At 39.0% G+C, this 15,685-nt stretch overlaps 1 protein-coding gene across 1 annotated transcript; it reads right to left on the bottom strand.

Moving 5' to 3' along the window:
* Nucleotides 1-1,277: 1,277 nt before the first annotated feature.
* ZNF281 (zinc finger protein 281) lies at nucleotides 1,278-6,381 on the bottom strand. The gene has a single exon (XM_045028391.1). The coding sequence runs from the start codon at nucleotides 6,163-6,165 to the stop codon at nucleotides 3,544-3,546; it is 2,622 nt and encodes an 873-aa protein (XP_044884326.1). The 5' UTR covers nucleotides 6,166-6,381; the 3' UTR covers nucleotides 1,278-3,543.
* Between the last annotated feature and the right edge of the window lie 9,304 nt (nucleotides 6,382-15,685).

Below are 15,685 nucleotides of genomic sequence, written 5' to 3'. Positions count from 1 at the left end.
AGAAAGACCAGCTTCCTATGTTTACCAAGTGCTCAACATTAAGCACCCAAAAAAAAATAGATGTGGCACACTGAGTACTGTCCTGGATACAAATGATTTGAACTCAGTGGTTAGCTAGGAAAAATATGTTTGTGCTCTACTTAGAAACACATTTTCAATTGATTGCACAATTACCAGTGTGAGTATAACAGTTTCCATCTCCCAATCTTCCACAAGGGTTCCTGTCAATCCCCTGGATACTACCTATATTACTTGCTTAAGTACTTTGTGTTAATGTAATTGTTTGGTTTTTGCCCATAGTTACCATTCTGTTTCTTTTTGGCATACAGATATCTTCTACCTTGAGTTTCAAGTAACTTCAAGGCAAATGGAACTATATTCTCTGCTTAAATCTACTCAACTTCCCTACTTCCCTTTTCAAACTGTTTTGGGGACTTTTAGCACTATTGCATTTATTTTCTACAAGTGAGCTTACGAAACAGTCGATAAACCTATTAAGGAAGCACAGAACATATACTTAGGGCTGGTCTACACTAGGAACTTACATCGGCATAGCTATGTCTCTCCGGAGTGTGAAAAATCCACACCCCCGAGAGAGGTAGCTACGGCAACCTAACCCCAAGTGTACACAGCATTAGGTCGAAGGAAAAAAAAGCTACCACCTCCCTGAGAGGCGGATTACCCTCGCTGACTGGAGAACCCCTGCCATCAGCATTGGGAGTGTCTACACTGAGGTGCTACAGCAGTAGAGTTGTGCCACTGTGGGAGTTTAAGTGTAGACATACCCTTATGCTACCTACTGCTTGTTTGAATAATGGTTTTGATACCTTACTTTTGGTAGGTCCTTCTTTAAAGGCAAAAAAAAAAAAAAAAAGAGCAATGGGTTCAAAGCAAAAACCAGTTAACAGAAAATGTTTTGTTTAAAATCTTAGAACAAAATTATCTCTGCATAATATCTACAGAAACTCTAGCTCTCAACTTTCAACAAATTACAAAACATTCAAATTACAGTAAGTGCACTACCACTGTACAGAGCCATACACAACAAAGAGGATCATGTTGGTCAACTAGTTTAAGCAACATCTAACTAATCTCAATGGAAAGTTAAACATTAATGGTATGATGTGGCTCAATTTTTTTTAACAGTGTATTCAAATAAGAATTTCCAAACCAAAAAAGAATCTAAAAGCATTAAAGTATTTAAGTCTGCATGCTTAATACCAAGAGTATTTTTATTGATCTAAAAGAACAAAAATTTACAATAAAAATACCTTAAAACATGCCATCAAGCTATGTTGCTTCTGCGATGCTATTAAAAACATTTTATGGAATTTTCTTAATAAAAATGTCTCAGAAGTGTGACTGGATAATATAAGTGATATCTTCATTCTTTATGATTTTGTGAATAATAGGCTTTTATTATTAAGCTAAAGCAAACAATCAGAATACATATTCAATATCCAGTACACACAATATAAAGAAAGTAAATCATAACCTCTGCAAAACAAGAGATGATAAAAAGCACGAGGCCTACAAAAGTTATGGTCTACTCCATCCCTTGATGACAGACTGGGCTCCGTGTCTGGCGATCAGAGGAAGCTTACCTCACTAAATCGAAATAAGGATGAAATACATAATCAAGTTTAGAGAAAAAGTTAATGAGATTAGATTAATTCTGTGGAATCAGGCCTACTAATAGTAAAAAGGTGATAGTTCACTTAGAGAAACAGGGTTTAGGTTTGTTTTTTTGAGAGGGTGGAGGATAATGGGACAAATTACCCAATTTTTTGTAACAATTTGTTTAATAATTCCATAGTTTTCAAAACACCACTTTCATATCAGAAGTGTTTTACACTTGCACAATGTTAATTACTTTATTATACATGGAAGCCTGTAATAGGCTGATTACACTAGAAGACTGCAAACCACCACTGGTACTTTTCTGACACCAGAAAAGTACGTAAGACTGAAACATCACCAACAGTACATAAAAAACCATCAGCATAAACATCACCAAAAATTACATAAAAAAACTAAGCAGAAAAAAACATTTTCAAAAAAGTGGTTTAGAGCAGTGCCACTGCCTTTCAGCAGCTTCAAATGGCCACTAGCAATTCTGGGTTTCCGTGGCTCCACAGGCATTAATCAGGATTCACATATAATAAATAATGTACCACAAAATATACATAAAGTATGGCAATAATTCCATTAAAGGGTTATGGTGACATTAAACCACTCAAGCTCCACCCTTGTGATGTATGTCATCACCAGAAACCTTTGATGGCATTGCAGCCTTAAGCCCCAAGCCTGCAGTGAGATATGTTGTAGACCAGGGCACCTATATGGAGACCCACTGAAGTTACTGGGATCTGTTGGACACAGCCATCCATGTTAGCAAATCCCCAGGCAGCATCAGGGCCTTACTTTGTACAATTGGGAGTATATTATTTCTTATTGTACATGGAAACCTTAATAGAATTATAAAATACATGGGTGTTTACATTTTTATTTTTCTGTACTTGATGTCATAAGACGACACCAGTAAGTACATAATAAATTATGCACTTTCCGGAATGTAAATCTTTTCAAATTCCAACTGTTAAGATGGGAAGTAACCAGGGAAGGACCACAAACCATGTAGGATTGAACCAGGGAGGACAACAAAATATGCAGAATGAGGACCTAGCATGCTAACAGGAAGGGATGGAGGAGAAGGGAAAAACACTGATTTGTTTTAAACCATGTATAATAAATAATGTATCCCAAAAGGGTATATAAGTTATGACTGTAGCTTCAAGTTGGGGGGTCTAATGACATGAACGAGCCACTTAAGTTTTGTTCTCAGGGCTTATGTCACTAGAATCTCTTTATGGAATTACAGCCTTGTACAGGAGTTCAGGGGACATTATTGTTTATATTAAAGCTATCATTCTAGGCATTTACCATGGATCCAAGAATATTTGCCCCACCAATCTGGAATGAGTCACCTGGAAGAAGAGGAGTACATTAAAAGCCACAGCAAGATGTAGGTAGCGAAATTCTCAGAATTTTGGATCATCCTAGATATAAAAGACAGCAGTCTGAAAATGTTTTAGATCCCTTCCTTAAATGTTGAAATATATTTGCCACTATCTGTAAATTGGAAGTTCCAGTACACAAATGGTGCATAGAATTTCCATGCTTCGTTACACTTTCCTGAGAGTAAAGCAATTAGAATAAACCTTAATCCTAGGAACAAAGTTAATTTTTTGCATTTTAAACTTTTGGGCTATTCCCTGACACTCTATGTATGTAAATTTGATTGCTAAACATTTGGAAAAAAAAAACTATTTTAATCTATTGATTTTTTTTTATTAAAACCCATAATAAACAGACCTAAAAAAAAATTACACTAACAAAATAAACTAAATATGAAAAGTTGCATTGAAAGGGCATGTTACATTATTCTTAACAGGACCATGTAGAAACATTCCAATGGCAGTGTTATGAAAATAGAACAAAATTACATTAAAAAGACCCCACAGCCTGGTCACACTTGGGACCTTACCTGTAACTTTGGCTGGTAGGGGTCTTTACTCTTGTACTACATGGCTCATTTACATCAGACATCATATTTGTATACCCTGAGAAATCTGACACTGAAGTCCTTATTCTATGGTCCACTTCTCCATTAGAGTTAGTGATAAAAGTCATTGGCACCCTGCTGCCCAACTTAAATTGAGAACCAAACGCTTGTGCAAAGTTCTCAATCTGGTATGTTGCTCTAGGCTCTACATCCTTCTGGGGATCTATCTGGCTAGCTAACTCCTGAGGTGGAATCTGAAAGCTTGTTGAAGATTCTAAATTTTTCTGTTCCTTCTGGCTACTCAATTTCTGAGATGTAGACTGGTAGTTTGATGAAGTCTCTAAATTTTTCTGTGAATCTATCAGATCATCCAGCTCTTGAGAAGGAGTCAACTGTTGATGTGTAGCCTCCAAAGCAGATAAATAAAAACCTGGTTGAGATCCAAGCAACATCCCAAAAGGAGGCTTTGGCAATGCAGTTGGCAACACTGAGGTAACAGACTGGCTGAAGCCACACTCAAGAGGAGATGTAGTGTATATCTGTTTGTCTTGAAACAAACTGTGGTTATGGAGAGTTGAAGACAAACTAACAAATTGGAAACTGGGCCCAAAAGCAAAACCAGTGCTATTGGTCGTTCTTTCAAAAGCCTGTTGGAGGTATTTAGAGTATTCTTGCAACATGCTTGCCTTATCATTTGAAGATGTTTGAGAGTTTGGGCTCAAATTTTCTTCTTGAACCATCTCTGAATGTTCTCCCGAGGTGTGCAAGTCTACACGCTGTTCAGTTATACTGAAAGGATCTTCCTTCTGGACTTCTGACTTGTGAGAGTACTGGTCCAAAAGACTCTGCAAGACTTCATCAGGAATTCCAGACTTGTCATGGCAAGACTTCATTTCAGTATTTAGAGATGTTGAATCAATAAGAGATAATGGGGCTTCATTATCCATAACACTTACACCTGCAGACTGGATGACAGACTGTTGGGAGGCCATATGTCCAACATTTATAGAAAAGGCACTGTTACTGCTGGCGGTTTGCAAATATCTTCTTTTCTTTGAAAACTGCATGGCATCATCATAATTGCTACTTATTTGACCTGGTTTTCCACCTGCATTTTGAAGAAGGCCAATAGCTTCTACACCAGTATTGGTTACTATACCAAGAGAGCCACTTTGTTTCCCAGGCAATGGTTTTTGCCCAATAATATCTGGTAATGGTGACACAAAATTAAGGTAACTCTTGTCTGCATTTTTTCTGTTTCCTTTTTTGAAGACCAACTTTGGCACCTTTTTTTGTAATTCTTCCATGCCAGCACCAACTAAGCCACCACTGGAAGACACAACAGGAATTTCTACTGCATAATTCTGCATGGTCATATTACTTGCAACTTGTGATTCAGCTACTTTATTACTAGACTTATGTCCTTTGTTATCAATGGATATACTTTTTGTTTTACTTTTTCTCCTTGAAGAACTTGTATTTCCCTGAGACAACACAGCCAGGCTCCCCATGTTGTGATTTGATGATCCAGGTTCCATTCCCGCACCTGCTTTACCTATGGCTTCACCACATGTTCGTCTGTGCTTCAACAGTCTATCAGTCCTTGAAAAATACTGCTGACAAGTGTCACATTTGTATGGCTTTTCTCCACTATGTGTTCTCTTGTGTCTCTCCATATGGTACTTCTGGATGAATTTCATGCTGCACTGGTCACATCCAAATGGCTTCTCCCTACTGTGAATCTTCTCGTGTCTCTGGAGCAAGTACTTCTGGATGAAACCCATGCTGCACTGGCTGCACTGGAAAGGCCTTTCCCCAGTGTGAATGAGCACATGTCTGCGCAAGTGATAGGAGCTCCTGAAGGCAGCGCTGCAGTGTTCACAGACATGAGGTTTCTGACTTGAGGACAAGATGGCAGCTTCTGTGTCTCCCGCCAGTGGGGGTTTGGATGAGGCGCTCTGCTTGCGCTTGGCTTTGATTCCCTGAGATTCTGGCTTTGGCCTCTTCACCTTCTTGCCGTGGCCATCGTGCTTTGGCTCATCGGAGCCCCCAGGGGTGCCCTCGCTCCTGCCGCTCAGTAACAGGTCCCGGTGGGGATGGTGGTGCAGGTGGTGGAGGAGGCTGAGGTCCTGAATCACGCTCTGGCTGGCTCCTTCCCCACTGCCACTGCCCAGGGCTGGGTGCCTCTCCTCCCCAGCCCCTCCGAACAGCCCCCCATAGTGCTGCTGCTGTTCCTCCTCGCTGGGTTTCTCCTGCTTGATGCTCACCAGCGACTGGAGGAAGCCCCAGGGGCTCCTCTGCGAGGAAGAGGAAGGGAAAGCCCCAGCCGGCTCCTTCTTGAAAGTCACGTCCTGAGAGGGGGGCGGCGCGGGAGTCTCGGCCGCCGCAGAGGAAGAGGCGGCGGCGGAGGGAGGAGGCGGCGGCAAGACGCACTGCGAGGGGTGCTGGGCCGCCGGCGGGGGCGCGGCCGCCCGAGTGAAGCTGGTGACCGGCGGGAGGCGGTGGTTGAACATGACCATGCTGGGGGGGAAGGTGGGCTCCATGGCCGCCGCCCTCTTGCTGCCGCCGCCGCCGCCGAGGAAGCCGCTGCCGAGTTTCATCCCCCAGGAAGCCGGGCCGGGGAGGAGGCGCGGCCCAGAGGGGCTGCGGGACCCGCCGCTCGCCCGCAGCCGGACGCCGCTCGCTCAGGGTGCCGCTCAGCGCCCGTTCACCGAGCCGGCCCCGCCCGGGCGCATCGTCACCGCCCCACCCGCGCCGACGGGCAGCACCCGGCCCTGGCTGCACTTACGGCTCCCGCCGCCGCCTCCAGTCAAAAATAACGCCGCGTCCGCTCCACAATGGAATTAGCAGCCCCCGAGCGCGGCACTGCACATGCGCAGCGCGCGGCATGCTGGGAACGACCCAGCCAGGAGGGCCGCGCTGGGCGGGCAGCGCTCGGCGAGCAGCGCGCAGGCGTAACAGACCCCCCGCCCCCCCCGTTCGCGCCCATCGGCCATCTCTGCCCTGCGGCCCGTCACGCCGCCTGGCTGCGCCCGGCGACAGAGGCCGAAGGGGGGGGGGTGCGCACCCTGTTCCTGGGGGAGGCCCGTGCCCCCGGCGTGACACAGGGGCAGGGATGGCCCTGGACACGTCCCTGCTCTGCATCAGGGCTGTGTAACGGGCTGCGCGCTCGCCGGCCGCAGCTCCGTGTCAGACCCCTCGGCATCGCCTCAGGCATAGTCCTAGCGCCAGCGCGCAGGCTGCCTTGCGCAGCCTCTTAGCGCAGCTTCGGGAGCAGAGCCTGGTAGAAACCCCCGTGAAGACACAGGCGAGAATGGGTGACGTTAGCTCCGTGGGTTTGGGGCCTAAGGGCCCCGTTAACTAGCCCCGGGTACAACACAACCTAACGGTGTTTCAGACCTGTTAGTGTAACGCACTTGTGGATGGTTAATACAGGTCTCCCTCTTTAGCCTGTATCGTAACAGGGCTTCTCAGGCATGAAAAGCTAAATGAACTAATATAATTAGGGGGGAAAAACCCATACCGCTCCGCGCGCACACACACACTGGGCCTAACACTAAGTAAAAGCACGTGTGCATCTTCACTCCTGCAAAGTATCTGCAGGATTAGGGGATATCTAGATATAGACATAAATAAATCTGTGTATTGTTTTTGTTGACAGACTAAAAAATAATTACTTTGACAACATCTTCTACACACACAGAAATTAATATTTTATGTATTTAGAGCCAGATTCTGATACCCCTATTGAGTTAGCATCTTACTGCACTGACTCCATTGACATTAATGGAACCACTCCTGAAATATTACTTAAGACTAACAACCAAATTTGGCCTATTGATTGTATATATGTATCCATTCAAAACAGATGCATATTTGCTTGTGGGCACTTCATCTGAAATCTGTGACAAGTGCAAATTGGAAAGCACATCTAGATAGGTCATCCTTTCTTCCGAAAAAAAATAGCATAAAGTAAAAGACAACTCAGTTAAAGAAAACTGTGCAAGCAAATTAATTGTACATTTAGAGACTTGATAGTTGTTATACCTGAAGACTGCTACATAATTACTCTCATATCAGTACAGCCCAATTGAAAAAGTTTGGCACACAGTTGTAACAAATATACATATGCCTGATTAATGGTGCTGCTTGCCATTTTAGTTGCATATAAGAAAATCCCTTCACTATTATTAGGCTTAGCAGAATTTGATTTTGAATGTTTTTATAATTTTGACAGCTAAAAATATATATTTTAAGCATTTTTTAAATTTTTGTTTATTTAAATTTTCACAGTTGCAGAAAATTATGGGGTTGGGGGAGTTTAACCATTACTTAATGACAGTAGACAAGTCTAAAACGTTAAAGCCTTATAACTATTAAAACAAAAATTGTCAACATCATGTCAGCATCTACAAAATAACTATCAATAAACTAAACTCTAATAAGTTGTCAAGCAGCATTTCTCTTTGCCTATCTGTAAATTTGTATTATTATTGATGGAGATTTTTTTTTGTCAGTTTGTGTGTATTTGGTGAAATCAACGTTGGCTGACATTTACTGGTAAAAATCTCATCTTTCCAAATGTAATTATAATGGACTGATGCAACTCCAGAGACATATTCACAATCACACCACTTTAATTAAAAAAATAACCTCTCCATGAAAGATTGCAGCTGACATTTTTCTTCATTTTCACTAGTGTTGTTAAACTAGATATGCAGTCTTGACTACTAATAACTTTTGAATAAAATTCTGTTTAATTTCCAACAGTTGATTCCCAAAGCTTTTTATTTATTTATTTCTATAGATTTTTAATATGGCATCCCAAATATAATATGCACCCAGGTGTATTAGTAACTTCTTACTGAACTGATTAAAACTCTTTTTTTATCATGAATGGAACTAAGGGCACAAGGTATGATAACAAAATTATGATTTGTTTACATTCCGTTTGCTATATCTATCACCTGTAAAGATCATCAAGTAATTTCCATAGGCCCGTTTGCAGCTATTAGAAAGCCTTGCTGTAGATTTTAAACGTCTTCCAAAATATATAAAAGATGTAAATATTAAACCTAGGATATAAGAAGTTTCTATACCCTACAGAATTCTAAAGTCAGTTATTAAGTAAGACTAGTTCTTGCTACATTTCATGTAACTATAAATGCAGTTCCATTTAAACTGTGTGCAAACTAAAACTTAGTTATATATAAAAACCAACTTGAATTGTGAAAGTTTAAGACTGTCAAGTGTAGCTAAGTGTTAAAAGAAAGACTAGGAATTCAAAAACTTAAAGCAGCAGTAAAATATTAGTCAATGCCTATGAGAAATGAGTCTGTCCCTTTATTCAGGGTGTCTATGTTTAATGGTAAGATGGGATGCATATAAGCTAGTCCAAGCATGAAGGGCAGTAGGACACTCATATGGAAAGCCAACTTTGTCCCTCAGTTATCAAGATAAGAAACCTGTCATTTCTCTCATTCACTCTGTCAGCCTTGAGATACTCCAAGCAGACTTACCTCTGTGTTGTACACCCCATATATCAGGAAGATGAAGAGACCCTGTAAAATAAAATGGAGGGAAAAAGCTGTTAACTCTAATCATTTCAGCAGTAGAAATACCTGAAATAAACTTTCCTGGGAACAGACAAAAGAAGACACACTTCATCAAGGTCAATTTATTTTTCTATTTTTCAACATTATAAGCTGTACCTTGAGCATTTATTTGATAATATAGGAGTACATTGCCTACAATATTTGTGCTGTTCAACTGTTTGGCAATAAAATATTCAGGACCAAAGAATCTAAAATGTTAATTAGAAAAATTTAAGTCACACCTGAATGGTCTCTTGAACATGAAATAAAAAAACATCAAAAATGCTATTAAACTAAGAAAAGAGCAAATATTTATATTTCTAAACATCTTTTAAAATTCAATCAGTAAAAAGTTTTATAGTTTATTACCATGTTCCATAATAAAACTATATGTATGCATGCATACACGTTTGTGTTTGATATATAGATACATACACACCTAAAAACACAAATATTCAACTTTTAAAATGAAACTAAAATAGCAATAAAATAAGAGATGTATCATTATAAAGAAAATATAGAGAAAGGTAACAAAAATTAAATGAAATAGCTAAATTGTTCAATATTTCATTAATCAGAGATCTCTGTCTCGACAGTAGGGAGTAGTGAACTCTCAAGGCAGACTTAGACGCTACAAAATATTACAGAACAGTAGATACTAATCATGATTTATCAAAGCCAATATATTTTATGAGCTTCTTCAAATCTGACTAGCATCAGACAATAAACAAGCAAAGAGACATTTTGGACTTCTGTGGGGCTCTGTGTGATCTTTTCACAGGAATTTATTTGCAAGATCAGGGGCTGAGTTAATATACTGTTAATTCTTCCAAAGACTAACAACAGGCAAAATCCTTCAAAATATGAGCAAAATACATCAATTAGGAGCATAGCAAATCAGAAAAACATTATAAAGTTGTAGAAGTACTTTCTTAGGGAAACTTCAGTAACTTGAGTTCAACACCTCTGGTATAATTACCCTGAAGAAATAAAAAGTCTCATATTTGCTCAACAGAATTTTGAATTCATATGTGGGCCTACCCTACGTTATAATAAGAACTTTGTTTTGTTTTTTCCATTGGCATATACAAGCTGCCTGTAACACTATGATACATGAGGTTATCTGAAGCAGAATAGAAGATAAGGTAACAAAAGAAGTTACCGGTTTTAAGTTCTATATAAAAATTATTTAAACACAGCTAGGGTATTTCTGCAGTTGTTACATCATCAGAATTACTGTATCAAGAGACATTGAACTATAAGGGAGATTATGCACAAGTATTTCCCCAGTTACACAGCATGGAAGTTAAACTCTTGAGGGGGAGAATAAGATTACTTAATTAATTTATAATAAAATAAATATTAAACTTCAGTACACCTTTTTGGGGTGTTTCTTATCATGATGAAAGCAGTTTATTTAATGATACATATAAACTGATACAAAGGACAGACACCTGGTTCTGTACACGCAGTATTGAACATTCTGCACTTCTATATTGTGCTTCTTGTTTGCAAAATAAGTGCCAGATCCTGCAAACACAGCAATTCATGTAAGTGAAGTTACTTACGTGCATAAGTGTTTGCAAAATTGGGTCCTAATTTTGCTTTCAAATGAGGGTGAGCATAAACTTCCTTATGTGGAACATATAGTGTAAAACACAAGGATTAATAAATTTTAGTATACCACTGGCTTCTCTTAAAGAAGAATTTGAAATCCATGTTGCTTAGACTAAAGGAGAAGATTAGCCTGAATTTACATATTTCATTAACTGAAATAAAATTCAAAGATGAATGAAATGTAGTTACAGAAATTAAATAATTATGGTTGTATGATAGGTCGTAACAAAAAATAAAAATGTATGGAATTTAAATTGAATGTTCAAACTTGACTAAGCAATAATCAAATGAAGTTAATGCGATACACAGTAATTGACGCAGTATCACAATTGTTATTACAAAGCTGAAATACTATAACTTTTTTCTAATATTCTGCACAGAGAATTATTGTATAAACATGGATCCTTTTTACAGACCTGAAGGTCAATCAAGCTCATGACAATTAGTATTGAAGACTGTCATTGACACTTAACATTAAGACAGTCATACATTTAAATTATTTGATTATTATTTAATGGCCACATATGGACCAAACATATGCAGCTGCACAGGACTAAGAGGAGGAGTAAGATACACATCTGTATGGCCTCCTCAAATCTCTGTTGCAGGTGTAAAAGCAGGAGTTGAACTCTTGGTACTTCTCTTTCTACATAGGTGGACAGCGAGTGAGTGGGGAGGGGCAGGAAAGATGAGTTGACACAGAGGAAGCAGTAAGCTGTTATTGGTAAGAACAGATAGATTACTACTCTCTGGGAGCAGGGAAGGAATTGTGCCTCTCTTAGTACAGATCATAGAATATCACGATTGGAAGGGACCCCAGGAGATCATCTAGTCCAACCCCCTGCTCAAAGCAGGACCAATCCCCAGACAGATTTTTGCCCCCAAATCCCTAAATGGCCCCCTCAAGGGTTGATTTACAACTCTGGGTCTAGCAGGCCAATGCTCAAACTACTGAGCTATCCCTCCCCACAAAACGGGACTCAAACCCGGAACCTTTGAATCCCTTCATCCTCTAGAAGTCCAATGTGCTATCCATTGCACCAGAGAGCCACCTAACTTACTCTGCTCACTCTGTCACCTTACTCTGATCTAAAAAAATCCCTTCACTAATAGGCATGAAGACATTTTATTATTTGTATTACAATAGCAACTAATGACCCCAAGTGAGGTTGGGATCCCATTGTGCTAAGTACGGTACAAATACGGAAGAAGAGTTCCTGCCTTGAAAAGTTCACAATCTAAATGGACAAGACAGACAAAGGGTAGGGGAAAGGATAGAACATACAAGCAGAGTTGAGTCTCATTTTCCAAGAGTTCAACAGAAACATTTCACACTTCTCCTCTGTTGTTTTACCTAGAAGTTCCCACCAGTCCTTCAGATCAGCTAGGGTCTACTGCTCTGCTTTTTTGACTTTGGAAAAAAAAACAAAAAAACAACCAGTTTTGCTCTGTTTAGTATTTACTCAGAAAACCTCTTTAACTGGGTCTCTCTCTTGGGTATAAATCAGTAGTTCATCTTTAAACCTCAACTTTTCTCATCAAAATTGTCCTTCCTACCTTTGATAAGATAGCCCATGGACAGTTTTAACCTTTAACTATTTCTCAAAATCTGTTCTACCTTGGTTAGTAACAGTTGACTGTCGTATTAAAAGTCCATTTGGATTTAGGGCAAGAAAGCCCTGAGGTCCAGTTCTTTTATCAGAACATTCACCCCATGATTTATTATTTGTTCCTTCAATCTGCTGCTATTTGAAATTTGCTAGAATCTTTTTTTATTGACAATATATTTGTAAGATTTGAAAGACATAAAATATGCAATGTGTCAACATCTGTTAAACATTGCATAACATCAAAAAGTGAATATAAAGTATGTTTATGTCAACATTGTTTTAAATATTCCCTGTATCAGGACTTTTCTTTTTGGATCATATCATCCTTCAGAGTGTATGGCATTATTTAATCCTGTTTACCTTTAATAATCACATTTTTGAGGCTCTTGCACTTTCATTTGCTTAACATAAAAATAAAAATGAACAGCTAAAAATTCCCAAGTACTAAAAACACAGCCTGAGATACTTCAGTGAATCAATTAAATATATTAGAAGATAAATTGTAAATCTAAATTTATCACTTTGATGCAATGTAAAGGAATTAAAATACCTGAATTGTAGTTTTACTATGTAAATTCCTGACATGACCACAAATATTTTAACACATGCATCTAATTTTAACTTATTAAAACCTTTCTTTACAGAAATAAATCTGTGTTGTAAAATACATTCTTTAATATACATGCAGTGAGGAAAAGAGAACACTTCACCTGCAGACACACTGAATTAATTATGCTTATTTATTCCATGTGTAAGAAATGGGTGCATGTTTTGTGGCAGTAGGCATGTATGGATTGCAAAAATTACATGGTGAGACTGAGCAATCTCCCTAAAATCATAGATGAATTATATCAACCCTTGTCCTTGACAAGGATATAGAAATTTTTTACATTCCAGGGCCAGGCTTCATAGTCACCAACTTATATATGGCCTTGCATCATCAGGGAAAGAATTAAGTACCCTCAACTCCAAAAGTACAGGTTTTTATCACTTAAATTAAAGTACTTCCATTAGCTTGTCCAAAGTATTTGTTTTGACAGAACCATGTTGCCATTTAAAATTACATTAAAAAGCTTCAAAATTAGCACCTCAGACATACATAGGAACAGTTCACATCTCTTAGCTATTGTTCAAATCTATCTGCACTCTGTGAAAATGCAGGGAGATAGCATGGCTTTGGTTCATATTCAGGTGGTTTTCTTCATAACTATAAATACTAGAAACTTTTTAAATGATTAAAGATTTAATATCAAGGTAAAATGGCATTCTGGCTCATTCTCCCACTGCAAGAACAAGGCCAATTTCCCCCCCCCCCCAAACTCTGTCCTACGCATATTGCTGTGGAGACAAATCTACCTGGTACTCGAGAAGAAGATCTAAAGCAGAACAAATAACTTTAAATAGCATTGCCTACATCAGAGGACAAATTCAGTCCATAACTATTCACTAAAGATTGATTGAACCAATCCAAAGGAAAAAAGGTAGCAACTGTTGAGACCTGAGTTATAACCAAGGGAGTGATCTACCACCATACCTCTCAAAGTTAAACAAAAACAATTATCTAGACAGCTGTAGCAAACATCTTCCTCAGGAACAAGTGCTGCTAAGAGGCTCGTGGAAATTCCAGTAGAAATAAATGAGATATTTATAAATGAGGGGTAAGCACCTTTGCCAGGCTATTGACATAAATACAGCCAAATTCTGCTATCCTAGCTCATGTTTACTAGTAACTTACAGCACAATTAACACCATTAATTTCAATGAGACAATTCATGGATTAAGGTACTGCTTAATGTGAGTAAGGGAGACAAACTTTGGCTCATGGGAAATGGAAGGTTTAAAATTATTACCTCTAGAGATACAGATGTAACGTTGTAAATAAACAGGGATGCAATCAAAATGTGATCCAAGTGTTTCTGTCAGGTCCAATTCTACATTTTCAGGTATTCGTTTACCTTGGATCTACAGATACATTTATTTTCTGCAAAAGGTTCTGACAATATATCAGGGTGCAGCAGCCATTTCAAAATGTCTGTGTGTATATTTACCATGATCTTTAGTGTAGTTTTATGTATCATATCACCCTTCCTTTTGGTGCCTAATAATTCAGGGCTTGATCCAGGGCCACGTCAAGTCAATGGGAGTTTTTCCATCGATTTGAATTTTTTTTTTGATTAGGTCCTTAATCTCTAGAGGTTGGATTAAACTAATTTAATATAACTTTCATTCTACTAGAACAAAAATGTTGTAAAGACTAATTAAAGGGTTAGAGTACTGATGAGATAGTAAATTGGATCTAGTGCAAATTGTATAGCTACATTGTCTGAAATATAATTTAGTGATTTTGGTCAGAATTCAGACCATTTAAAACATCCCTTGAAGATCGAGAAATATGAATTTACTTTCTAACAAATCAGACAGAGGGTTATCCATCCTATGTTTCATTAGTGAGGTATAGATATAACTTATGAAAGCTTTCCATCTAAATTCTACCCAGTCACTGAATTCATGCTAAATGTTGTTTCCTCTAGAGCTAATGTCATGTGATTCAACAGTTCTGCCACAATTTTTTCCTCATTTTAAACAAATCAGATCAACTCTCTTTGGATTAGAAGCAGTCAGCACTGGATTTAGGGGCAGGCGACCCAGAAGACTGTCTGGGCTAGCAGGCTTGGGCTCAGGGTGCTATTTTTGTTGTTAGCAACAAAAGGGAAAATAGAATGTGTGCAGTAAAATATTTCCGGTATTCCATACGTGGATGCTTTTTTCACTAACCTCCTAGAATGTTCTGGACCTTTATAGAATCTCATGGAACCTTCCAGACCTTCTGGGAATTACATTTTCCTTGAACTTCCTAGAATGTTATATACCTGCAAGGGCATGGCTGACAAGGGGCAGGGCATCGCCAGTCAGTGAGATACAAGAATGAAGTGAAGTGAAAGCCCAGATAGGATACTGTGAACCTTTGTTTTATTGTGTAATTGTGAAAGTGTACTTGTGTTTTAAGACTTGAAGGGTGTAAGTGGCAAACTAATAAAGGACATATTTAATGAGACACCAAAGAGATCTATCGAATGCCTATCTATGCAACAATATAAAAGAGATACTGTTACTTCTTTTCCCAGGCTTAACACGTAATATTTGATGACTTCCTAAGACTTCAAAACATACACTTTTGCTCTCCCTATTACTGTTTGTTTTCCCCCTTAGAAAACAAAAGATGCCCCCAAAGAATCCTTCAGGACCTCAGTATAGGAAGTTAAAAGCTCAATTGCAATCTAGGTTGCAGGAAAAGGCAA

The sequence above is a fragment of the Mauremys mutica genome, chromosome 8, assembly GCF_020497125.1.
Source record: "Mauremys mutica isolate MM-2020 ecotype Southern chromosome 8, ASM2049712v1, whole genome shotgun sequence".
Lineage (NCBI taxonomy): Eukaryota > Metazoa > Chordata > Testudines > Geoemydidae > Mauremys > Mauremys mutica.
The sequence above is the reverse complement of the archived record's forward strand: the minus strand, read 5'-3'. Positions and strand labels throughout refer to the sequence as shown.

What these genes read in the sequence shown, in the direction of transcription:
- ZNF281 (XM_045028391.1), bottom strand. Translation starts at nt 6,165, where the DNA reads ATGAAACTCGGCAGCGGCTTCCTCGGCGGCGGCGGCGGCAGCAAGAGG.